Below are 26,581 nucleotides of genomic sequence, written 5' to 3'. Positions count from 1 at the left end.
ATTGCTTGCCATACCCTACTAACATCTATCTGCCACACCTACTAGGAGGACGACTCATCTAAATCCCAAAATTCTACCACAGTAGCTACCTGGGGTTATGAATGTGCCCCAGGTTGGGGCTGGACAGGACATCAGGGTTCCCCTGAAAGACAAAGAGAGGTGACATAAGAGGAGGCATGAGGATCGGGATGGGGAAAAGGAGGAAGGACGCAGATGACACATAGTGAGAAAGAGACATAAAGCGAGACAAGTGAGACAGTATCTCCATGTGGAGTCTGAATAAGAAATAGACAGACTAAGGCTGGAGTGCAGTGAGACCAACGCCTGAGAGTAGATGGGCACATCAGCATTGTAGGGCAGATAGACAGACCAATGCTGGGGTGCAGACAGATCAGCACTGGAGTGCAGACAGTTAAACGCTGGCGTGAGACAGACAAACTGGTGTTGGAAAGCAGATGGACAAACCAATGCTGGGGTGCAGACAGTTTAACGTTAGAGTGCAGACAAATCAGACCAGACCTGGAGTGCAGACAGATAGACCAGTCCTAGGGTACAGACAGGCAAACCAGTGGTGAAGTGCAGAAAGACTGGCACTGGTGTGCAGACAGATAAACCAGCGCTGGAGTGCAGACAGACAAACTGACACTGCACTGCATTGCTGACAAACAGACCTATAGGCAAACGTAGGGGGATATTACAGCTGCCCAGAATCCCCCCTCAGGGCCCTTTTCCACTAGCAATTGCTAGCGTTCACGCTGAACGCTAGCGATTGCTGAATCACAATTACCGGCGATTCCCCGACGTTCGCGGCCGCGATTTTGCTATGCTATGCACTGCATAGCAAACTCGCGGCAAATATTGCTCCGCCGCGCGTTCGCGTTCCCGGCAAAAACGAATCGCGGTAGTGGAAATGACCTACCGCGATTCCTATGTTAAAAAGCAAACCGTAGCGATTGTAAAATCGCTAGCGGTTTGCGTTTTTGCGCTGGTGGAAAAGGGCCCTCAGACCAGGACCGATGCACTGTCTGGGGCCAGGCACAAGTTGAGACACCAGAATATCTGCAGGCATTCTGCAGCTCACAGCCCCGCCCCCTTTCTTTCCCTGCTACAGTTGGATGGAGCAGCAGTGAGTGTACAGAGCATGGAGCAGCTCTGGGGAACTTAACAGAGTCAGGTATGAGCACAGCCCTGTGTCCTGCTGGGTGAATGCCTCACTTCCCCCTTCATTACCAATGTCTGCTGTCCTAATTGTTATCTGTATCCAAACTGCTCCTGATCTATCCCATTGTCGATCCTGTCATTCGGATGGGAAATTGCATTATGTGTACCCAGCATGATGTCCTACCATATTATTATACTGTAACATCGGCAAGGAGAGAAGGTAGTCTGGCACTGTAGCTTTTAATGTTCATCAGCAAACATTCATAGGTGAAGACAATGATGTGGCATCAAATAACAAATTTGTACACTGTGTCACAAATACTCATCGTGCTGCTGCTGCTGAGGTGAGGGAGGGACGTCCGTGGGCGCCAGTGGGTGCACGGCCTTACGCCGTTTCGCTATGGAATAAGCCTTGCTTCTACCGAGGCCTGTGTGCACAATGTGTGAAGCGGAAGACGCTAAAGAAATAGCTGTCTTCCGTAAAATGTCCCCGCCTACCATGCCCACAATCCCCTATGCGCAAACCAATCAGAGTGGCTGTAGTCCGGGAGAAAGCGTGATGATTATTATACTGTATTGGGCTGAGGGAGACCTTTCTGTAATCCCCCCCTTGAAAATCCTGGGTTTGCCCCTGTATGCTACCATGGAGACGGACACACTAACACTAGAGTGCAGACAAACAAATCAGTGCTGGAGTGTAGACAGATCAACACTGGAGTGCAGACAGACAAGCCAAGGCTGGAGTGCAGATAGACATACCAATACTGGAGTGCTGACAGACGAAACTATCTACGCTGGAATACTGAAACATGCACATTAGGAATGCTGGAATGCTTGGAAACATTTCACAGATCATTTGGTCACAATATAGACATTCTGGGGATCCAAAAATCAGAGGGGCGATTAAGACTGAGGAACTGAATGGGCCGCTGGTGTGTGGCTAATCAACAGGCATTCATTTATCTGATGAGCCAAATAACTTCCTGTATACTGTATAATCTTTCAGGAATGTATGGTCCTCTTTACTAAACACACAAGAAATCAGATAAATAATCCTTATCAGAATAATCATTCAGTTCAAAACTAAGTGGCTGTCCAACAACGACTGCCACCACCAGAGTCTGCTGTCACCTCCCTCACACCACCCATTTGGTAGACATAGCTCTACACTACTTATGGAAACGTCAGAAGAGCGTAGGCACATGTTCAGACAGAAGTGGTTGATATTGCCACTTAAAGGGAGTCTGAAGTGAAAATTCATAAAAAAAAACAGGTACTTACCTAAGGAGAGGGACCATGAGGGGACCAGGAAGGTTCTATAGGACCCCTATAGAGCCTTCTCTGTCTCCTCATGGTCCCTGTGTTCCCCCCGCAGGCTCCCCCGTTAGCAGTCCATGACGCATGGGTCGGAGACTGCTCTCTTCCACATTGGGCTGGCTTCGGGAGTCTTCGGAAGCACTCGACCTTCTGAAGACATGCCGCTCCGTACTGCGCACGTGCAAGCACCCCCTCTTGAGCACTCGCATCACGTGTGTGCAGTACAGAGTCAGCCGGTCTTCGGGAGCCTGAGTGCTTCCGAAGACTTCCGAAGTCTCCTGCAGGGGGGAATTCAAAAGGTGGAGCCTGCAAGGGAATGATGACACTGTGAGGAGAATGGGAAGGCTCTTTAGTGCCCAGAGCAGTGGGAGAGCTAAGGAGCTGTGGGCCCCGATGCAAGTTTTACAATGGGGCCCCCCAAGCACTCTATACATAACAATTGATACGGCGCACCAAAACCTGCTAGGGACAGCCACAGTGTCAGAAGTGCAAGAAGGGGATGGGGAGCAGCTTGTTAATGATCACTACTATTCAAAGTATCTATAGAAGTGATTATTATGAGCACAGGACCAATAGAGAGGTAATACTGTAGTTGAGGAAGGGACCTTCGGGGCCCCTCTGGCTCAAGGACCCTGATGAGGTCGCTACCTCTTCACCCCCTATTGCTACGCACTGGCCCAGAGCATTCCCTCTCCTTAGGTGAGTATCTGTTTTTTTATTTTAAGTTCAGACTTGCTTTAAAGAGAACCAGAGATGAAGCACCCTCTTGTATTTTACCTTATAAATCAGAGGGAACATGACAGTAAACACCTAATCTGCTCTTTGTTTCATTGTTCTCTGTTTAACCTGACTGTTATCACCTCTGATAAGAATCCCCGACTGAGCACTCAGTCTAGCTTTGCTACGGAAAGATTATAGCTGAGTCTGTCTTCTCTGGTGTCTTTTCAAGCCCAAGCCTGCCCCCTTGTGGCTCTGCTATAATGACTCAGCTATAATTATTCCCTGCAAAGCCAGACTGAATGCTCAGTCCGGGAGTCTTATCACAGCTGATAACAGACACTTTTAGCAGTGAGGATGAAACAGAGAGCAGGGTAGGAGTTTTCTCTAATGTTCTTACTGATATATATGGTAAAATACACAAGGGTGCTTCGTCTCTGGTTCCCTTTAAGCATCGATATAAACCAAATGAGCCACACAAGGTTATCCATTTATTGCAGCTTTATGAAGCTTAGTTTTGAGATCTGCAGGGTCTTTTTATCAATACTACGATAATCTACAAATCATCATCCAGAAGCACTCGTAGTGGTCCAATTGCTGCAAAGTCTGGTGGAGGCAGTGGATCATCGGGAGTGCATCTAGAGATTGGACAATGATCTGTGTCTATTTATTATGCCTTGCAGGAAGTTTTGAATCAGGAAGATACCATTTATTGGCTAACTTAAAAGACAAAGAGTAAGCAGTCGGCTAATGAGCCTTCTTGAGACTCAAGATGTTCAAATGTATATAAGCTGTGTGTTCTACCTAGTGTTGTCTTGGTGTTTGAATTCGCTAGCAAGTAGTTCGGAACCCGCACAGCCACATTCAGCACCATTTCAGCACCGGACAGCAGGATGGGGTGAGTTTCTTTTAGCTCTGGCACTTCCTGATTCCAAGCTGGAGAGAGTAAGTATCAGAGCTAAATGGAACACACCCTGTCCTGCTGTGTCCGTTGCTGAAATGGTGCTGAGTGTGTGATCAGAACTACCTGCTCCTGAATTCTAACACCAACACTAGTTCTTCTAACACTGTCACTGGATTAGAGTCTGAAGAAAGCTCATCATTCGAAAGTTTACTCTTTTTCTGTTACTTTAGCCAATAAATGGTTTCATCTTTTTTTCAAAACTTCTTACTGTTACTGATGGCTAACACAGTACAATACTCTACTGCTACTTTATTATACCTTGATGAAGAGACCCTGGTGGCCTCAAAACACTAGTTTATAGGGCTACAATGAATACATGAGATAACCTCACCTGAAGGGGAGTCATTTGATTTGTATCTCTCCTGGACAGTAATGCTGGGCATACACGGCTCGTTTTTGAGCCATTCAGATGTCTCGATAGATAATTTCCTACATGATCTCTCGCTCGATTCCGGATTGCAGTGAATGGAAAAAGATAAGAAAAATGAGCAGAAGATAAGAGAATTGACTGCGGAATCGCACGCGAAACGATCAAGCAGGAGAATCGAGCGGCAAAAACGAGCCGTGTATGCCCAGCGTAACACATTGATGCAGATTGATCAGAACCAGTACAAGGAAAGGCTAATCAAAACTGGAGCATTTCCTGAGACTGACCAATCATAATCCTTGATTCAGGTCTATTGCAGATGGATGGACATGCTTATCATCACCCTCTGGAGGTGGGCACAGCCCAGTTCTGGTCTGATCATTACAGGTAATACATATGCCCAATCCAAGACTTCTATTAAGCGGGACTATTATCTGAGTGTCTCACTTGTCATCTATCTTTGTCTCTTTTCTCACCACCGCTCTAGGTTGCGTTTACCACGATGTCCATTTCTTTACTCTGAGACTTCTTCTTCTTTTTGAGATAGAAAACAACTTTGTCCCGGGTCACCTAGAGGGGATATATGAGATATGCGACATTAGAGAGAACGTTATCCTGGAACACCTGCAGGAATATGTGAGACTAGCCAACCCGCGTCGTAGCATACGCCGCATCTTCTATCTATCTAATAGAGTACGTGCCTCAACCTTGAAGCAAGAAGAACAAAGGTGGGTACACACATCAGATAAAAGTCTTTGGAAAAATGAAAGATCACAGACCAATTTTACCCCCTTCCATGTAGTATCAGAGCCACACCTACACAGTCTATTCTATTGAGCTGCACTCCCCATCAGATAGAAATATTTGCAAGATGCTGCACACACAGATGCTGTACACAAAGATGCTGTACACACAGGGCCGGATTTACATCTCAGGAGCTTGTAGGCACAGAGTTTCTAGCGCCCTAAACTCCGCCCCTCAACACAGGCCACACCCCCATACCCTACCCATTACTTGCCCACTGTAGTGCTTGTGGCCAGATGGAGGGCTTCTAGGGGCCTAGTGGGATTCTGGCTGAAAGCAGGCCCCAAATGCAGCACTAATTACACTCAAAATGACAAATACGGCACCTATTACACTCCAAACAACAATGCAGCACCGATCACACTCCAAATGACAAATGCTTCACTGATCACACCACAGGTAACAAATGCATCACCGGTCACACTCCAGATGACAAATGCTTCACCGATCACACTCCAGATGACAAATGCTTCACCGATCACACTCCAGATGACAAATGCTTCACCGATCACACTCCAGATGACAAATGCTTCACCGATCACACTCCAGATGACAAATGCTTCACCGATCACACTCCAGATGACAAATGCTTCACTGATCACACTCCAAATGACAAATGCTTCACCGATCACACCACAGGTAACAAATGCATCACCGGTCACACTCCAGATGACAAATGCTTCACCGATCACACTCCAGATGACAATGCATCACCGATCACACTCCAGATGACAAATGCTTCACCGATCACACTCCAGATGACAAATGCTTCACCGATCACAATCCAGATGACAAATGCTTCACTGATCACACTCCAGATGACAAATGCTTCACTGATTACACTCCAGATGACAAATGCAACACCAATCATACTCCAGATGACAAATGCTTCACCGATCACACTCCAGATGACAATGCATCACCGATCACACTCCAGATGACAAATGCTTCACCGATCACACTCCAGATGACAAATGCTTCACCGATCACACTCCAGATGACAAATGCTTCACCGATCACAATCCAGATGACAAATGCTTCACCGATCACACTCCAGATGACAAATGCATCACCGATCACACTCCAGATGACAAATGCATCACCGATCACACTCCAGATGACAAATGCTTCACCGATCACACTCCAGATGACAAATGCTTCACCGATCACAATCCAGATGACAAATGCTTCACCGATCACACTCCAGATGACAAATGCATCACCGATCACACTCCAGATGACAAATGCTTCACCGATCACAATCCAGATGACAAATGCTTCACCGATCACACTCCAGATGACAAATCCAGCACCGATCACACTCCAGATGACAAATGCTTCACCGATTACACTCCAAATGACAAATGCTTCACCGATCACACTCCAGATGACAAATGCTTCACCGATCACACTCCAGATGACAAATGCTTCACCGATCACACTCCAGATAACAAATCCAGCACCGATCACACTCCAGATGACAGATGCAGCACCGATCACACTCCAGATGACAGATGCAGCACCGATGCTTCACCGATCACACTCCAAATGACTAATGCTTCACCGATAACACTCCAGATGACAGATGCAGCACTGATCACACCCCACATGACAAATGCATCAATAACAATGAACTTGCAGAAATAACACACTATGCATCCTTGACCACTGGCAACAGATGGGTTAAATTAAAAAAAAAATCACAGCACCTTTTGCTGAGAGTGAGAGTTCAAGGCTTTGTTGCAGAACAGATGAACACATTTAGTAAATTAGTCTGCTCCCAACAAGTTGCTCTGCTGCCCTCCTCCAGTCCAGTCTCACCCCCTGGCTCAGGTACATTCCCAGGCTCTCTGCTTTGTTTGACAGCAGCAGCCAGGGACACTCCCATCAATCATTATAACAAACTATGGAGCCAGCTTACCAGGGAGTGAAGTGAGGAAGTCTCATCCTAGTTGCAGCCTTGTTGGTCTCTGCTGTGCTCTGTGCAGCCCCCCACTACAGCACGTGGCTTGCAGAGAACATAAACAAAGTCCGGGGAGGGATATTCCACTGCGTGCAGGGGTGGGGGCAGGATACATTAATTGCTGTCTGCAGGAGAGAAAAGAGGACTGCCAGCAGAAGTTCAGGCTGCCATAATTTGACTTTTAATTCACAGCGCTGCCACTGACAGTTGGGAACTCTTCTTCCCAGTTCCCAATAGCAGGCCAGTGAGCAGCTTGCGCTGCCTCCCCCTGCAGGATACTTCCGCTCGCTGGGAACTGGCTATGCAGCTGCCAGCCCGGAGGAGACCCGATCAGCATCGCTGTATCACGCAGCGAGCTGATCCCAGCGCCAGCGGTGAGTGACATGGCAGAGCGCTCTCTCTGCTCTGCATAGAGAGACATTCGGGGAGTGTAACTTGCTGCCTCTGACATCAGGCGCCTGTAGGCACGCGCCTTAGGTGCCTTATGGTAAATCCGGCCCTGTGTACACATTCAAAAGATCAGTATCTGCAAAAGATCCGTTCCTGCAAAAGATCAGTATCTACAAAATACATTCATAGTCTATTTTTCCTAGCGGATAATTGTGGACATTTTTCCGCATAAGGGCATAAGCATCCGCATACAATGAATTTTCGATGCTGGTCGAAAACGCAAATATTTCTGAAGATTTTCGTGAAAATTCGCCAAAAAGCGAAAGCAGGATTCCCAATGCCCCCTTTTTATACAACCGGAGGGACCGCGGGGTCCCAGGCTCTCTCACTGCCTGGGAACCACAGCGGCACCCCGGAGGGGGAGGCTAGGTGCCGCAGGCGACTCCCCCCCCCCAAGCGTGGCCAGCGCCGGGGAGAGCCGTCTGCACCCACCTCCCAATATTAATAACAGGCACTTACCTTAACGTCCATTGCGTTCTGCTACATGCGCATTAATTTTCTCATGGAAAGCATTTTTTGCAGTTTGTATCCTTTGGAGGCAGGTGGTGGATGGCTTGCTCCGGTGGTGTGAGCCCTGGAGTGAGTTGTCTGCACCTGTCCTCCCCCCCCCCCCCCCTCTGGAGTGCTGTATGTGAGCCAGCCCTGAGCTCTAAAGCTCGGGGTGACCCATGCTTCACTCCTTTCTCATGTGGTGCCCCCAAGTTAATGCGCATGTAGCAGAACGCAATGGACGTTAAGGTAAGTGCCTGTTTTTAATATTGGGAGGTGGGTGTGGACGGCTCTCCCCGACGCTGGCCACGCTTGGGGGAGGGGGGGGGGTTGCCTGCGCCTTCCCCTCCGGGGTGTCGCTGTGGTTCCCAGGCAGTGAGAGAGCCTGGGACCCTGTGGTCCCCCTGGTTGTATAAAAAGGGGGCATTGGGAATCCTCCCCGTGACGCTCCTGGGTAGTGCTAATGTAGCATGTAGCAGTGTTGCTTGCGAATTTTCGCCTCAAAAATCCCGTTTTCGTTTTTTGGCGAATTTTCACAAAAATCTTCAGAAATATTTGCGTTTTCGACCAGCATCGAACATTCATTGTATGCGAATGCTTATGCCCTTATGCGGAAAAATGTCCACAATAATCCGCATGGAAATTCAATCTATGCGGACGTTTATACGGAAAAATGCCCGCAATAATGCGCAAGAAACTTCTCTGAATGCGGGCGCTAATGCCCTTATGTGGAAAATGTCCGCAATCATACGCAAGTAATGCGAAAATGACTGGCCTTAGGCGACAATTAACGTGAAAAAATTAGATGGAAAATTTGCCTGTCAAAACGAAATTAGGCGAAAATTCGGTAAAAATTTATCGAAACAAATTTTTGCATTTTCGCTCATCACTGGCATGTAGCAGGGCGACCACTTTGCGGAATTGGTTTTTTGACCCTGCATAGTTTGGCATGCAAAAGCAAATGCATATTTGCATGAGCATTGCCTCATGAATAGCCAATTAGGCCAGATTTGCAAAGCCAGACTTGCTAGGGTGTAGGCCTCTTTTCCACGGACAGTTGATAGGCAGTAAAATGCCTCTCAAACTCTTACAACTGCTCACTACTGCCTGGTAACAGCTTGCTGCTGCCTGGTAACTGCTTACTGCTGCCTGGTAACTGCTTACTGCTGCCTGGTAACTGCTTGCTGAGCACACAGCTCAACAGTCCGTGGAAAAGAAGCCTAAAACTTGGTGTTTGAGCACGCATACATTTTCTCATGCAAAGTACTTCTTCTTCTTGCTTGAAGGTTGAGGCACTTACTCTATTATATATATAGATGTATCACACTACGCTGGGGAAGTTGCCTCCTCGCAGTGTATTGCTTCAGACGGCAAAAAGTCTAGAACCAGCCCTGACCACACCTCACAAATATAAGGATCGGTGATACAGAGGTGCCAGTCAAGAGTAAAAACATCTAAAATTCATATAAAAATGGAGATAGCAGTGGACTTACCTCCAACATTCAAAACACCAAATATTCAGTTTCAGCATTTCTCTACTTACGCATGTGGCGTAAGGGCCGGTGCCAGGGCCGGCCCGCTCATGAGGCGGGGTGACACGTTTGCCTCAGGCGGCAAACTTCTAGGGGCGGCACCCGCCGGTCCGTGGGTGCGGGGGGGCCGGTCGCCGAGCCGGAGGGGTAGCGAGCAGGACGGGGGTATTGGGCCTAGTGGTGGGGAGGGGGGTCGGACCCCCCCTCCCTTGCCTGGGTCCCCTGATCTGCGCTCCCCTCCAGCTGTAATAGGAAGCAGCCGATGCCCAATCGTAAGAGGCACGGGCGGGGAGGACTAACCTTATCCGCGTTCCAGCGTGCGCTCCACTGACGTCACTTCCTGCATCGCCGTCCACTTACAATACAGTGGGCGGCGATGCAGGAGGTGGCGTCAGTGGAGCGCACGCTGGAACGCGGATAAGGTGAGTCCTCCCCGCCCGTGCCTCTTACTATTGGGCATCGGCAGCTTCCTATTACAGCTGGAGGGGAGCGCAGATCGGGGGACCCAGGCGAGGGAGGGGGAGGGGCCCGAGGTCAATTTTTTTTATAAATTTGCCTCAGGCGGCAAAAAGTCTAGGGCCGGCCCTGGCCGGTGCACACCTAAAAGCTCTAGCATAATCGCAAACGCTAGATATTTTCGAAACGTTTTTTCTGTTTCAATATTTTTATTAACCTCCCTGGCGGTCTATTTATTTTGCCAGGGAGGCTGAAATGGGGTTTTTTTTAAATTAAAAAAAAAATATTTCATGCAGCCAACTGAAAGTTGGCTGCATGAAAGCCCACTAGAGGGCGCTCCGGAAGCGTACTTTCGATCGCCTCCGGCAATCGAAAGTAACAAGATAGGCCGCAATGAGCGGCCTATCTTGTTTCGCTTTCCTCGTCGCCATGGCGACGAGCGGAGTGACGTCATGGACGTCAGTCGACGTCCTGACGTCAGAGCCGCCCGATCCAGCCCCTAGCGTCGGTCGGAACTGTTTGTTCCGGCTGCGCTGGGCTCGGGCGGCTGGGGGGACCCTCTTTCGCCGCTGCACACGGCGGATCGCCGCGGAGCGGCGGCGATCGGGCAGCACACGCGGCTGGCAAAGTGCCGGCTGCGTGTGCTGCTTTTTTCAGATCGGAAATCGGCCCAGCAGGGCCTGAGCGGCGACCTCCGGCGGCATACCCCGAGCTCAGCTCGGGATTACCGCCAAGGAGGTTAAAGTTTTCAAAAAAAGGGAGTTTTACAAGCAAGATTGCATTTTCCATGCAATTCATCAAACAGAGAGACATAATGACATTCACCAAATAACAAGAATGATTACTGTAAGGGTTTGAATAGTCTTGCCATAGGCTTCACATTCCGTATTATGTTGTATCAACAGGCAAACCTTAATCTAAACGCCATTTATATCTCAGGATTCCTACTAGCTTCTGTAGGGTTAAAGACTTCGCTTTTATCTGCGGAGAGGTAAGATTAACCCATACATAAAGAAGGAGTTAGGGGGGGGGAAGAAAAGAAAAAGAGGGAAGAGGAAAGAGGAAAGAAGAGAGAGAAGAGTCCGGTCGTCCAATGGAGTCAATAGTCAATTCTCAATAAATAGTTGTTCAAGGTAGGCCAATATACAGCCTCCAGGGATCCCATATCTTAGAAAACTGTTTTACTTTATCTTCGAGCTGACTAGCCATCTGTTCTTGGATCAAAAAGGCCGTTACTCTATTCTTGACTTCCTCAAAGGACACGAATTGAGTCCTCCATGCCTTAGCAATAGTCTGAGTGGCTGCAACAAATACAAAGTGGGCTAGAGCATTCTGGGTTTTAGTAAGGGAGTTAATTTTATGATGCAATAGAGCTGACCAGGGATACCTGGAGATTGTTCGAAACGATTTTTCACAGCGATTTCAGGCATGTGCCTAGTGATTTTCTAGGTATGTCTAAAGATTTTTGGTGTAGCGTTTTTGGTTTTTGTTTTACAGTTTGACCTAAAAGTTAACTGTACCAAAAAAGCTCTTGGAAAATCGCTCTGTTCAGAGCTTTTTAGAGCGATTTTCCAATTTTCCTATACTTAAAGTGTACCAGTACTTAGGCAATAGTAAGAATTGATACTTACCCTCCCACCTCATAAACACATCGGAGTCCCACGCTGTCCTCCTGCGGTCTGCCATTCAGCCTCAATCAGCCCCGGTAACAGGCTCAGTCGGGTCCAGTCTGGGTCTCCTGCACATGCGCTGACCTCCCATGCAAAAGAACTGGACTGACGTGACTGAACCTGTTACTGGGGCTGATTGCAGCTGAACAGCAGACTGCGGGAGGACGGCGAGGGACTCACACGTGCTGATGGGGCTTGAGGAAGCCCCGGGTAAGTATCAATTCTTACTATTGTTTAGTCTCTGGTTTAATTTAACATTAAAGCGGATCCGAGATGAAAAACTAACTATAACAAGTGACTTGTCTATATATCTTATCTAAAGTTTAGATAGTTTACACAGCAAATCTAGCTGCAAACCGCTTTAATAGAATATGATTCTTACTTCCTGTTATACAATGAGGGCAGCCATGTTGTTTGTAAACATTACACAGAGGCAGGCTTATCTGCATCTTCAGCAAAAAAACCTAATCCCCCCCTCCTCCCCTCTGCCTCTGAAATCTCTGGCTAGTAATACCTTCTCCTCCTCCTGCCCAGACTGAGCTCCCATGAGCCCTTGCTACTGTCTGAAAGTGCCTTGGCTCTCTGAAAACCTGTGGGCGTGACTTGTTTAGTTTATAGGGTATTACAGTATTAAAACAAAAAAAAATCACATCGCTCTGGTGTGATCCAACCCATAGAAAATCATTAGCCAATCTCTTTATAAAGCGCTAGCTTTTTGAAAAGCGCTCAATAGCGCTCCAGGTGTGCACCAGCCCTTACTATGGTTTTTTTCGGTAAATAAAGAAACGCTGTTTGAAACAGCATATTTGGTGTTTTGAATATTGGAGGTGAATTCACCGCTATCTCCATTTATAAACAGAATTTTAGATGTTTTTACTGTCATTGGCCCCTCTGTACCATCGATCCCTATATTTGATATCGTCCACACTTGGTGGAGGGGTGTATCCCCTTTTTTCCTTCTACGACACAGAGCAACTTTTAACCCGAGTGGGGGCGGGGTTGTGATCCCCGTCTCCAATTCTAGTGGTCGCTCATGTGGTGACCCACCCTTGTGAGTAAATTTCAGCTATTTTGCATTTTTTGCTAGTACATACTGCACTATTGGGGCTCTCGGTTTCTGTTTTATTTCCTTGCACACCTTACAGGCTGGTAATGATGGAGAATACTCTTCAAGATTGGACTGTTAACATTCAAATCCCGTGTACAATTTTGGCCCTGGATACATGAAGGACTTGCTGAAACTGCGCCACACCTCTCACAACCTCAGACCAGCAGGATACACAAGCCTGGTCACTCCCAGAGTGCACCTCAAAACCTCTGGAGCCAGAGCTTTTTTGTCATGCTGCCCCTACCCTTTGGAACTCCCTACCACACCCAGTAAAGACAGCTCCTTCCCTTAAGTTTTTCAGCTCCAAACTGAAAAGCCACCTGTTTAGTCTGGCATTTATAGAATTATTCCTCTGTACCACAATTTACCAATCAACCAATAATTGGTCAGAGCCATGGTTACGCGCTTTGAGTCCTACGGGAGAAAAGCGCTTTACAAATGGTTGTTGTTGTTAAGTGTCTTACCTCATACAGGTAATCAAAGATCTCTAGGATGGTAAGTATACTGGCTCCAATGAATAGACCCATCTGTCCCCCAATGTCACCTAATGGAAAATAAAACACAGTTATGCAGGATTTATGCCATTTGTAGGCACACAATTCCTAGTGTTTTAGAGTCTGGCTGCCACTATAGGTCACACAGGGCTATTTCTGGCCATATTGGTGCCCCAGGCGAGGCACCTTTTGCCTCCCTTAAACAGGAACTATATCATTATGTCACATGTCACCTCGGGTATCCTTTAAGCTTAGTTTATCAAGTAAAAAACATGAAGTCTGTTGCAGAGAGTGCTGACTGCTGGCATCAGATGTACAGTATACTGAGCTGAACTGACCGAGTCAAATTACCCGGTAGAGTTGGTACATGAAATACAAATAATTCCAGCTTGTATGCAAAAATAAAGCAAATTGTGGGATGGGTGGCTTACATAAGGACAAGGAGTCAGCTACAGGTGGCACAGACAGTAAAAGTTCATCAGCAATGCTTAAAGTGATGGCAGCATGTGGCTGGATGCAGCAGAATAGGGAAGAAGGCGTGGCCAACAGGCACCCCTCCAATGATGGCGCCCCTAGGAAAGAATCTCCAATAGGGAAGTTTGTATGGATAAGCCTGATATGCCTAATGTGGATTCCATCCCTGTATATTGTGCTATTATTCATGTTTGGCGCATGAGAGTACTCTCACCCAGCAGTCCGGCCATCTCATATGCCTTCTTCTGATCGATGGTCTCATAGTTCAATGCTTCAAAGAAAATATCCAGAACCAGAATGTTCTCCCTGCGGACAGAAGACACAGAACTGATAGACAGCCTAAGAGAGAGATGTGGGACAAGGAGACAGCTTGGTGGGACACACAGGAATGGCCGGATTTCAGGCAAGGCCACAAAGGCCATGGCATAGTACAGCAGGGAAGCAGGGGCGGGCTATAAGCAACAGGGCGGCAGTAGCAGTTACCCTGCCAAACAGTCATCCTGCTACACAGAGTTTGCACATAGCGGTGGGTGGCAACAGCCGGACCTTGCGCTAGGGGGGATACCCTTTACTGCCCAAGGCCACTGTCACCAGCCGCCTTTCTTCAGTATAGGTAGCGAGATAACCCCCTCCCCCTTCCCTCCAGTATAAGTAGCCAGATTACCCCTCCCCCCTTTCCCTCCAGTATAGGTAGCCAGATGATCCCTCCCCCTTTCCCTCCAGTATAGGTAGCCAGATGACCCCTCCCCCTTTCCCTCCAGTATAGGTAGCCAGATGACCCCTCCCCCTTTCCCTCCAGTATAGGTAGCCAGATGATCCCTCCCCCTTTCCCTCCAGTGTAGGTAGCCAGGTGACTCCCTTAATCCCTCCTTTTCCCACCCCCCTTTTCAGTATAGGTAGCCAGCTCGCCTTCACACCGCAGCAGCTATCAGTGTCACTTATTTCTTCGCTCGTCTCCAGTGCAGATGCTTCCTCTTCCTTTCCGTCTCCAATGCTGCCCAAGTCCATAGCCACCGACCACAATGCAAACATGCAGAGAGAGCAAGGTGGCCGCTGCACAGGCCGCTGACAGCAGAGTAACGTGGTCAGGCGCTCACCTGATCTCCCTGCATTGCAGAATTTGCAAGCTTGCAAATGCTGCACCAGTTTAGCCTGCTACTCTGGTGCCCTTGCTCCTGTGGTGCCCTAGACCCTGGCCTAGTCGGCCTTGGCCTAAATCCGGCCCTGTCAGGGCATTTCAGCACAAGCCCTAAATGTACCTTTGACAAAGCCCCCAATTTTAGGGGAATGAAACATGTAGGGTTTTACTTTTGGATGCTGTAACTAAATCTGTCTTGCAGTGTGAAGTGAGGTTAAACCCCAATGACGTTAACAGGGTGGTCCATTGCTACTATTACCTCAATCCACTGCCATGTCATTATCACAAGCAATGTTTTGTAACAACCTATGGCTTTAACATAGTTAACAAAAGTTACGTTTTAGACCTTCTGTCTCCTCCAAACTCATGCCTCTTGTGTATTTACAACCTTAGTGTTAATGTTAGCTTGCTGTTTACTATGCCCGATATGACTCTGCAACACCAACCACTCCCCCTGCTGCTTATCCTAGCATGGTGCACTTTATTGTTTTATTCCACCAGCGACCTGCTGATTTTTAGCATACAGACTAGCGCAGCTTGGTAAGCCCAGTGCTTTCTATACATTGTCTTATTCAGTTAGCTGGCCAAGTCTTATAGTTTTGTTATATTTAAGCAGGCACATATCATGTGTATTTTTAACCCTGCTTAAATGCATTATTATGCAATATATGTACTTACTAGCTGGTGGCCCGGCATTGCCCGTCTATGTATTTGGCCGGTGTTGGCTCCGCCCACTTTTCCTAACCCTAACACACAATTACTCAATTACTTAATGACCAATTGTGTAAGCTTTGCGATCTTTAGCATCAATAATTTGCATTGAAATAAAATAAATCTGATTGGCTGTGGCTCCACCCCTTTTCTGAATTTGAACCCCAATCACCCAATGGCCAACTGTACCAGGTACAGGTGATTAATAGTGCAAAAGACTTGTGCCATTAACAGTGCAAGAATGGCAGCAATTAAATATTCCCTTTGAAAATCAATAGGTAGATTTTGATTGGCTTTTGTAGGTTCCACCCACTTTTCTGAATATTAATCCCAGTCACCCAGTGACCAACTGTGCAAAGTTTGAGAACCCTGCCAATAACAGTGTAAGAATGGCTGCAGTTTATATTTTCCCAGGGTAATTTGTATATGTCTCCACCCACTGATGACCCAACTTTGCTCCGGTATGTATTAGGCTGGTGTTGACTGCACCCACTTTTCCTAACCCTAACACACAATTACTCAATGACCAAGTTTGTGAGCTTTGCGGGCTTTGGCATCAATAATTTGCATTAAAATGAAACAAATCTGATTGGCTGCTTGTGGGTCCACCCCTTTTTCTGAATTTGAACCCCAGTCACCCAATGACCAACTGTACCAGGTTTAACCACTTGAGGACCTAGGGCTTTCTACCCCTTAAGGACCGGCCACTTTTTTTCCATTCAGACCACTGCAGCTTTCACGGTTTATTGCTCGCTCATACAACCTACCACCTAAATGAATTTTGGCTCCTTTTCTTGTCACTAATAAAGCTTTCTTTTGGTGCTATTTAATTGCTGCTGCGATTTTTACTTTTTATTATATTCAGCAAAAAAGACATGAATTTTGGCAAAAAAATGATTTTTTTAACTTTCTGTGCTGACAGTTTTCAAATAAAGTAAAATTTCTGTATACATGCAGCGCGAAAAATGTGGACAAACATGTTTTTGATAAAAAAAAAAACATTCAGCGTATATTTATTGGTTTGGGTAAAAGTTATAGCGTTTACAAACTATGGTGCAAAAAGTGAATTTTCCCATTTTCAAGCATCTATGACTTTTCTGACCCCCTGTCATGTTTCATAAGGGGCTAGAATTCCAGGATAGTATAAATACCCCCCAAATGACCCCATTTTGGAAAGAAGACATCCCAAAGTATTCACTGAGAGGCATAGTGAGTTCATAGAAGATATTATTTTTTGTCACAAGTAAGCGGAAAATGACACTTTGTGAGAAAAAAAAAAAAAAAAAAAAGTTTCCATTTCTTCTAACTTGCACCAAAAAAAAAATGAAATCTGCCACAGACTCACCATACCCCTCTCTGAATACCTTGAAGGGTCTACTTTCCAAAATGGGGTCATTTGTGGGGTGTGTTTACTGTCCTGACATTTTGGGGGGTGCTAAATTGTAAGCACCTCTGTAAAGCCTAAAGGTGCTCATTGGACTTTGGACCCCTTAGCGCAGTTAGGCTGCAAAAAAGTGCCACACATGTGGTATTGCCGTACTCAGGAGAAGTAGTATAATGTGTTTTGGGGTGTATTTTTACACATACCCATGCTGGGTGGGAGAAATATCTCTGTAAATGACAATTTGTTAATTTTTTTTACACACAATTGTCCATTTACAGAGATATTTCTCCCACTCAGCATGGGTATGTGTAAAAATACACCACAAAACACATTATACTACTTCTCCTGAGTACGGCGATACCACATGTGTGGCACTTTTTTGCACCCTAACTGCGCTAAAGGGCCCAAAGTCCAATGAGTACCTTTAGGATTTCACAGGTCATTTTGAGAAATTTCGTTTCAAGACTACTCCTCACGGTTTAGGGCCCTTAAAATGCCAGGGCAGTATAGGAACCCCACAAATGACCCCATTTTAGAAAGAAGACACCCCAAGGTATTCCGTTAGGAGTATGGTGAGTTCATAGAAGATTTTTTTTTTTGTCAAAAGTTAGCGGAAAATTGATTTTTATTGTTTTTTTCACAAAGTGTCATTTTCCACTAACTTGTGACAAAAAATAAAATCTTCTATGAACTCACCATACTCCTAACGGAATACCTTGGGGTGTCTTCTTTCTAAAATGGGGTCATTTGTGGGGTTCCTATACTGTCCTGGCATTTTAGGGGCCCTAAACCGTGAGGAGTAGTCTGGAAACGAAATTCCGCAAAATGACCTGTGAAATCCTAAAGGTGCTCATTGGACTTTGGGCCCTTTAGCGCAGTTAGGGTGCAAAAAAGTGCCACACATGTGGTATCGCCGTACTCGGGAGAAGTAGTACAATGTGTTTTGGGGTGTATTTTTACACATACCCATGCTGGGTGGGAGAAATAACTCTGTAAATATACAATTGTGTGTAAAAAAATCAAAAGATTGTCATTTACAGAAGTATTTCTCCCACCCAGCATGGGTATGTGTAAAAAATACACCCCAAAACACATTGTACTACTTCTCCCGAGTACGGCGATACCACATGTGTGGCACTTTTTTGCACCCTAACTGCGCTAAAGGGCCCAAAGTCCAATGAGTACCTTTAGGATTTCACAGGTCATTTTGCGGAATTTGATTTCCAGGCTACTCCTCACGGTTTAGGGCCCCTAAAATGCCAGGGCAGTATAGGAACCCCACAAATGACCCCATTTTAGAAAGAAGACACCCCAAGGTATTCCGTTAGGAGTATGGTGAGTTCATAGAAGATTTTATTTTTTGTCAAAAGTTAGCGGAAAATTGATTTTTATTGTTTTTTCACAAAGTGTCATTTTCCACTAACTTGTGACAAAAAATAAAATCTTCTATGAACTCACCATACTCCTAACTGAATACCTTGGGGTGTCTTCTTTCTAAAATGGGGTCATTTGTGGGGTTCCTATACTGTCCTGGCATTTTAGGGGCCCTAAACCATGAGGAGTAGTCTGGAAACGAAATTCCGCAAAGTGACCTGTGAAATCCTAAAGGTACTCATTGGACTTTGGGCCCTTTAGCGCAGTTAGGGTGCAAAAAAGTGCCACACATGTGGTATCGCCATACTCGGGAGAAGTAGTACAATGTGTTTTGGGGTGTATTTTTACACATACCCATGCTGGGTGGGAGAAATAACTCTGTAAATGGACAATTGTGTGTAAAAAAATCAAAAGATTGTCATTTACAGAGGTATTTCTCCCACCCAGCATGGGTATGTGTAAGAATACACCCCGAAACACATTATACTACTCCTCCCGAGTACGGCGGTACCACATGTGTGGCACTTTTTTGCACCCTAACTGCGCTAAGGGGCCCAGAGTCCAATGAGTACCTTTAGGCTTTACAGGGGTGCTCACAATTTAGCACCCTGCCCACTTGCCAGGACAGTTAACAAACCCCACAAATGACCCCATTTTGGAAAGAATACACAACAAGGTATTCCATGAGGGTAATGGTAAGGTCATTGAAAATTTTATTTTTTGTCACAAGTAAACGGAAAATGACACTTTGTTAAAAAATAAAATAAAAAAAAAATTCTGCTAACTTGTGACAAAAACTAAAATCTTTTATGAACCCACCGTGCACCTCACATAATACTTTAGGGTGTCCTCTTTCCAAAATGGGGTCATTTGTGGAGTCTGTCCTGGCATTTTAGGGTCTCTGCAATCATTACATGTATGGCCAGTATTAGGAGTTTCTGCTATCCTCCTTATATTGGGTATACAAGTAATGCACTCTGGGCTGAAAGGAAAAATGAACGGCAAACATACCTTGCTCCACATCAATGGCAGATCTTCCTCCACATCAATGGCAGTGATAACCTCAGGAGAGAGACACCCCATGCCACCCTGCACTCAGGGTGAGCCACCAACTTATGTGACTGGGCCTCAGAACTTTAGTATACAGCATTATGCCTGTAGGATACAGCAATATGCCTGCCAATAGAGATGACTCTGTGTGGCATTAAAGCATCATCATAGGCCCAAATCACATATAAACCGGGGGTGTCCACACTCAAGGGAAATTCAAACATGCCGTCTTATATCGCCAACCCAGGACAGATCAGCAATATCAAGCATGGAAACCGATCCTTCTTGCCACTTTTATGCTTACCCGTTTGGTTTTCAAGCTTACCTCTCCTCTCCCTGCGACAATGTGCGAAAGACCACTGAGTGTGTGCCTACTCCTGTGTCTGGAGTTCCCTAGGTTCTAATAGTGTACCTGCTCGTGGTACCTCTCAAAACACGGCCCTACGCATAGGCCAGGCTGGTCAGGACAGCGGGGACAATAAAAATTGGTGTCATTCCTTCTTCCAGTCCTGCTGCAGACACGACAACGTTTTCTTCGGATGCGTTGACCTGGGGCACACGGAATCTGATAGGCGTAATGCCTACCATGCAGTCGGCTAGTTGCATCTGGGGGGGGGGGGCCTGGCACCTCCTGGATACAGGATGTCCAGAATGATCTGTTCCTGAAATTGGAGGAAAGATCCAGTTCTCCCAGCCTTACTGTAGAGAACAAAGCTGTTGTAAACTGCCAATTGAATCAGATAAAAAGACACTTTCTTATACCAGCGTCTTGTTTTCCGGGCAATTAAATAGGGCGCTAACCTCTGGTCATTGAAGTCCACCCCTCCCATGTTGACATTATATTCGTGGACGACAAGGGGCTTTACAATGACCTTAGTTGCCCGTTGAATTTGGACTGTCGTGTCTGTGTGAATGGTGGACAGAAAGTAAACGTCCCTCTTGTCCCTCCATTTCACCGCGAGCAGGTCTTCAGTACGCAAGGCGGCCCTCTGCCCCCGTTGAAGTCTGGTGGTAACGAGCCGTTGGGGGAAGCCCTGGCGACTAGGCCGCGCAGTGCCACAGCATCGGATTCCTTCTAACTTTAAGTGCTGAAAGAGGGCCACACTTGTGTAATAATTGTCCACAAAAAGATGGTACCCCTTCCGAAACAAGGGTGACACCAAGTCCCACACAACCTTTCCACTGCTCCCCAGGTAGTCAGGGCATCCGACCGGCTCCAATTTTGAGTCTTTTCCCTCATAGACCCTAAAACGACATGTATAGCCTGTGGCCCTTTCACAGAGCTTATACAGTTTCACCCCATACCGGGCGCGCTTGCTTGGGATGTACTGTTTGATGCCAAGGCGCCCGGTAAAGCGTAAGAGGGACTCGTCTACGCAGATGTTCTGTTCAGGGATATAAGCATCTGCAAATGTTGAGGACAGGTGGTCTATGAGGGGCCGAATTTTGTGGAGCCGGTCATAAGCAGGGTCTCCCCTTTCATGACAGGTTTCGTCGTCGTTGAAGTGCAGGAAGCGCAGGATGGACTCAAATCGTGTCCTGGACATGGCAGCAGGGTACAAGGGAACATGATGTACTGGGTTCGTAGACCAATACGCCCGCAATACATTCTGTTTCATTAGTCCCAAGTGAAGGATAAGGGCCAAAAAGATTTTAATGTCGGAAACTTGGACTGGTTTCCACCCGAAAGGCTGGGCATACATGCTCTCCGGGTGCTCGGTGATGAATTGTGTGGCTTTACGGTTGGTCTCAACCACAATTAAGTCCAAGAGAACCTGGGTGATGAACAGCTGCAAAAAGTCTAGGGCCGTTCCTAGATGAGCTGTCGCCACCTGGACTCCAGACTGGGCAGTGAAAGGGGGCACTACGGGTGCGGCGGAATCAGGGGATTGCCAATCTGGTTGTGCCAGCACCTCTGGGAGTCTATGGGTACTACGGGCCCGTCTTCTTCTTGGTGGCTGCGACGGGGGTACTACTGCACTTGCCACCGTACCAGTTTCGACTTCCATGCTGACGCTCACCACTTCGCCAGGGTCTACGGAAGCACTGGTACCAAGTCCAGGAGATGCTGCGCTGCTGGTGCCTGCCTCACCAAGAAAACTATCAACAGCGCTAGCACCACCCTGCTGCCCTTGAGGCGGATCCTGCGCCACCTGCGGTCTAACGACTTGGGGTCTGGTACGCCTGGCTCTAGCCGGGACCATAGCCTCGTCATCACTATCGGTCAGGGAACCACTGCTTTCTACAGGTTCAAATTCGGACCCGGAAGATTCGACGGATGATTCTTCCCAAAAGAACTCATCCGACTGGTCCATGTACCTGTATACCTCGTCATCGGAAAGCCCCCTTCTTGCCATTGTGGATTGCTAAATTTATGGGGTTTTCCTCCGAGACTACCCAGAAAAAAAGAGCACCTACCTAGCAAAAAGGGAGTATTTGAGAGGTATTGGGGTTAAAGGAAGTGGGGTCTCAGAGGCAATCAAACAATCACGGGACAATCAAATACAATTACAGCACAATCGACTCCAATCACAGCACAAGCAAATCTGATGCACTCGGAAGGTGGTAATTGGGTGTGGTGGGGGGGGGGGAGGGTAGGGTTGGTGTGGTGGGGTGGGTTGGGTGTGGTGGGGGGAGGGTTGGGTGTGGTGGGGGGGAGGGTTGGGTGTGGTGGGGGGGAGGGACAATCGAAGCCGATCACGGGACAATCAAATACAATCGCAGCACAATCGAATACAAGCGCAGCACAATCAAATCTGATGCACTCGGAAGGTGATGGGGGGTGGTGGTGGGGTGGGGGTTGGTGGGAAGTGGGGTCTCAGAGGCAATCAAACAATCACGGGACAATCGAAGCCAATCACGGGACAATCAAACACAATCGCAGCACAATCGAATACAAGCGCAGCACAATCAAATCTGATGCACTCGGAAGGTGATGGGGGGTGGGGGTGGTGGTGGGGTGGGGGTTGGTGGGAAGTGGGGTCTCAGAGGCAATCAAACAATCACGGGACAATCGAAGCAGATCACGGGACAATCAAATACAATCGCAGCACAATCGAATACAAGCGCAGCACAATCGAATACAAGCGCAGCACAGTCAAATACAATGCACTTGGACGGTGATTAGGGGGGGGGTCTGAGGGCGATTTGAGGGGGTGGGGGGTTGATCAGGAGCCCGCACGGGGCAGACTGAGTCCTGATCTGATGAGAGGCAGACACAGGGGGTTACTGATCGCAGATCAGTTAGTGATCGCTGGGGAGGACAGATGTAAACAAAGAGCAGGGGATGTAATCAGGAGGGGGGTATGAGGGCAATTGAGGGCCTGGGCAGGTGATCGGTTACCCCCGCGGGGCAGTTAGGGTCTGCTCTGATGGGTGGGGGTGCTGAGGGGTGATGGACAGGTGATAGACAGGTGATCAGAGGGGGATCAGAGGGCGATCAGGGGGTAAGGTAGCTGTATACAGATGTATACAGTATACAGGGGGGTAGTCTGGGATGGGGTCTGGGGGTGATCTAAAGGTAGGGGGGGGGGATCAGGGGTGACTAGGAGGCAGTTAGGGACCTAAACTAAGGGGCAGCGTCGCTAGTTAGTGGCAGGTGGGGGGGGTGGGGGTTTTGCAGGGGTGTAAGGGTGCTAGGCAGGGGTCTGCTGGGGTGATCAGGGGGGGTATGAGGCCTGGGGTGGGTGATCAGGGGGCTGTAAGGCAAAAAAAAGGCTGTGTGCTGGGTACTTACAAAGTGCTTCCTCCTCGCTAGTGGTCTCTGCAACAATGAGACCACGAGGCGAGGAGGAAGCACGTATAAGGCACTTTGTTTACTTAACAAAGTGCCTTATACATTCTGATTGGCTACAGTATCGGATTCCTCCGCTCGCCGGCTCTGCTAAGTGGCCGGCGAGCGGAGACAAAATGCCCAAGTAACGATCCCGGGCGGAGGATCGCGTCACTGATGACGCGATCGCTCCGCCCATGCCCCTACAAGGACCGCCGCCAATTGTCAATACGGCGGTCCTTGCGGGGTGCACTTCCCGGCCGCTAATTGTCAATACGGCGGTCGGGAAGTGGTTAAGGCTTGTGCCATTAACAGTGCAAGAATTGCAGCAATTACATATTCTCCTTGAAAATCAATTGGTGAATTTTGATTGGCTTTTGTAGGCTTCACCCACTTTTCTGAATACTAATCCCAGTCACGCAGTGACCAATTATGCAAAGTTTGACAGCCATTAACAGTGTAAGAATGTCTGCAGTTTACAGTTTATCAGTGAAATTTGTATTTGTCTCCGCCCACTGATGACCTGGTATTGCCCACTTATGTATTTGGCTGGTGTTGGCTGCGCCCACTTTTCCTAACCCTAACACACAATTACTCAATAACTCAATGACCAAGTTTGTGAGTTTTGCGGTCTTTGGCATCAATAACTTGCATTAAAATGAAACAAATCAGATTGGCTGTTTGTGGTTCCACCCCCTTTTATCAATGTAAACCCCAGTCACCCAATAACCAACTGTACCAGGTTTGAGGCTTGCGCCATTAACAGTGCAAGAATGGCAGCAATGAAATATTCCCCTTAAGAATCAATAGGTGAATTTTCATTGGCTTTTGTAGGCTTCACCCACTTTTCTAAATATTAATCCCAGTCACCCAGTAACCAACTGTGCAAAGTTTGAGAACCCTACCTTTAACAGTGTAAGAATGGCTGCTGTTTACATTTTCCCAGTGAAATTTGTATTTTGTCTCTGCCCACTGAGGACCTGGTTGTTGCCCGGTTATGTATCTGGCTGGTGTTGGCTGCACCCACTTTTCGTAACCCTAACACACAATTAATCAATTACTCAATTACCAAGTTTGTAAGCTTTGCTGTGTTTGGCATCAATAATTTGCATTGGAATGAAACAAATCTGATTTGCTGTTTGTGGCTCCACCTCCTTTCTCAATTTGAACCCCAGTGTAACGATCGGTGTAACAGAGAGGATCTGATTACTGGCGATCTGCAGTATCACCGATAATCAGATATATCTCTAACCTCTGGACACCTGCGTAATATATGAGTGTTTGGTGCAACAGTAATACTTTGAGGAGAGCACCCTCACAGTGGGTGCGAGGCAGTAGGAGGTACTGCCCAGAGAACAGATTCCTTCCAATGGCCTGAGGCTCCCCAAGGGGCGGAGCCAGGCTGAGAGTAGGAAGGATCAGAGATTGAGTGACACCAAAGGAGAAGTGTCACTGACAGGTCTGTGAACTATTTCCCAACAGGAGAAATAGTTCTCGAGGTCGGACAGGCCAGGTCGGCAACAGACTGACAGATCAGGTACAGAGACAGGAGACAGAAGCGGAATCCTAAGACTAGCCGAGTTTGGCAACAGAGTATCAGAATGACAAAGGTACAAAATCAGAGATCAGAGGAATGGTCAGGAAAGCAGAAGGTCATAACAAATAATCAACAATTCCTAGACTAAGGTGTGAGTTCCTTGGTCATCAACACCTTGGAAACTGGTCTAGATAATAACACAGATAATAGCAGAATTCCTAGACTAAGGTGTGAGGTCCTTGATCATCAACAGCTAGGAAACTGGTCTAATGTAACACAGATACTGACAAGGTCTGAGTGCTACCACGTAGTGATCGCAACGCCAGACACCAGAGGAATGACCAGCACCCAGTATAAATACACCGGCGCTCTCCTGCGCCTCCCCTAAGTGGTGGACCAATGAAAACTGAAAGAATTGTCAGCTGACCGGCCTGGTCAGCTGACAGCCTTCTGGCTGTCATAAATGCTCTGCCTCTCCGCGCGCGCACGCGTCCTTCTGAACCTGTGTGGACTATCAGTCCCAGCCACATCAGACATGTGTTGTAATGCCTCTGCTGTTTTGGATGCGGAATCCGCCGCACCGCTGTCCGAGCGTGCGGCGTTTTCTCCGCGTTCAGCAGTACTGACAGAAGTAGGCTTATGCATGCAAACTGCCGCGTCGGACGCGGAATCCGCCGCCCTGTTCTCTAGGCATGCGGCGGGTTCTCCGCGCTCCGTCAAGCCAGTAAATGCAGGTCTCTACGCGCAAGCTGCCATGTTGAACGCGGAATCAGCCGCCTTACTCTGAGTACTTGCGGCGGCTTTTCCGCGTTTTCTCACACCCAGTCACCCAATGATCAACTGTACCAGGTTTAGGCTTGTGCCATTAACAGTGCAAGAATGGCAGCAATGTAAATATTCCCCTTTAAAGTCAATAGGTGAATTTTGATTGGCTCTTATAGGCTCCACTCACTTTTCTGATTATTATTTCTAGTCACCCAGCGACCAACTGTGCAAAGTTTGAGAACCCTACCATTAACAGTGTAAGAATGGCTGCAGTTTACATTTTCCCAGTTAAATTTGTATTTGTCTCCGCCCACTTTTTGGTTATGGGAATAAAAAGTATCCTATGTGTTATTCCAGGTAATGTACTATGTGTGTGCCAAATTTCATTTTAAATCCGTTCAGCCATTTTTGTGTGATCGAGTAACAAACATCCAAACATCCGAACTTTCCCATTTATAATATTAGTAGGATATACAGCTATTCAGGGGCGTAACTATAGGCCCTGCAAGGTATGCAGCTGCAGGGGGGCCCTGAAGCAGCAGGGTGCCTTGTGGGGGAAGAAGTTTCTTTTCCATTTCCTGGGAGACTGACAACTAAGGGTACAGAGAGAAAAAAATTTTGCTCTCTGGACAAAGATTTGTAGACAGACCCTATTCAGTGTGCAGCAGGCTCTTGTGTACAGCACCCAGCCCCTATCCTCTCCACCCCTCTCCAAGTGCTCTGTAATGTAGTGATGCTGGAGGAGTCTGCAGAGCCAGTTCTGCTCCAGAAGAAGTGGACAGAGTGAGTGTAATGAGCTGAGGCTGGGAGCACACTCGTCTGTCGATTTTCTGTATGCGTCTTCTGCACACCATGCTTGTCTGTATGTGTGAAAACATGCACGT

The 26,581-nt window shown here is 47.3% G+C and overlaps 1 protein-coding gene across 2 annotated transcripts in view; it reads right to left on the bottom strand.

Annotated features, from left to right (window-relative positions):
- Nucleotides 1-26,581, bottom strand: part of LOC137519580 (acid-sensing ion channel 1C-like) — a 93,390-nt gene that overhangs the window by 2,445 nt on the left and 64,364 nt on the right. Inside the window, exons 7-10 of one of the 2 annotated variants that reach the window (XR_011021018.1) lie at nucleotides 14,181-14,272; nucleotides 13,463-13,542; nucleotides 4,974-5,096; nucleotides 90-142 (exon numbers count right to left, since the gene is read on the bottom strand). Coding sequence is in view for 1 of the 2 variants with exons in the window: in XM_068238557.1 (XP_068094658.1) it covers nucleotides 5,010-5,096; nucleotides 13,463-13,542; nucleotides 14,181-14,272 (259 nt within the window). In the remaining variant the exon portion in view is untranslated. The remainder of the gene's footprint in view (nucleotides 1-89; nucleotides 143-4,973; nucleotides 5,097-13,462; nucleotides 13,543-14,180; nucleotides 14,273-26,581) is intronic. The other variant, XM_068238557.1, reaches the window with a different exon arrangement.

This window comes from Hyperolius riggenbachi, chromosome 5, assembly GCF_040937935.1.
Source record: "Hyperolius riggenbachi isolate aHypRig1 chromosome 5, aHypRig1.pri, whole genome shotgun sequence".
Lineage (NCBI taxonomy): Eukaryota > Metazoa > Chordata > Amphibia > Anura > Hyperoliidae > Hyperolius > Hyperolius riggenbachi.
This window is presented reverse-complemented; position numbering and strand designations above follow the sequence as displayed.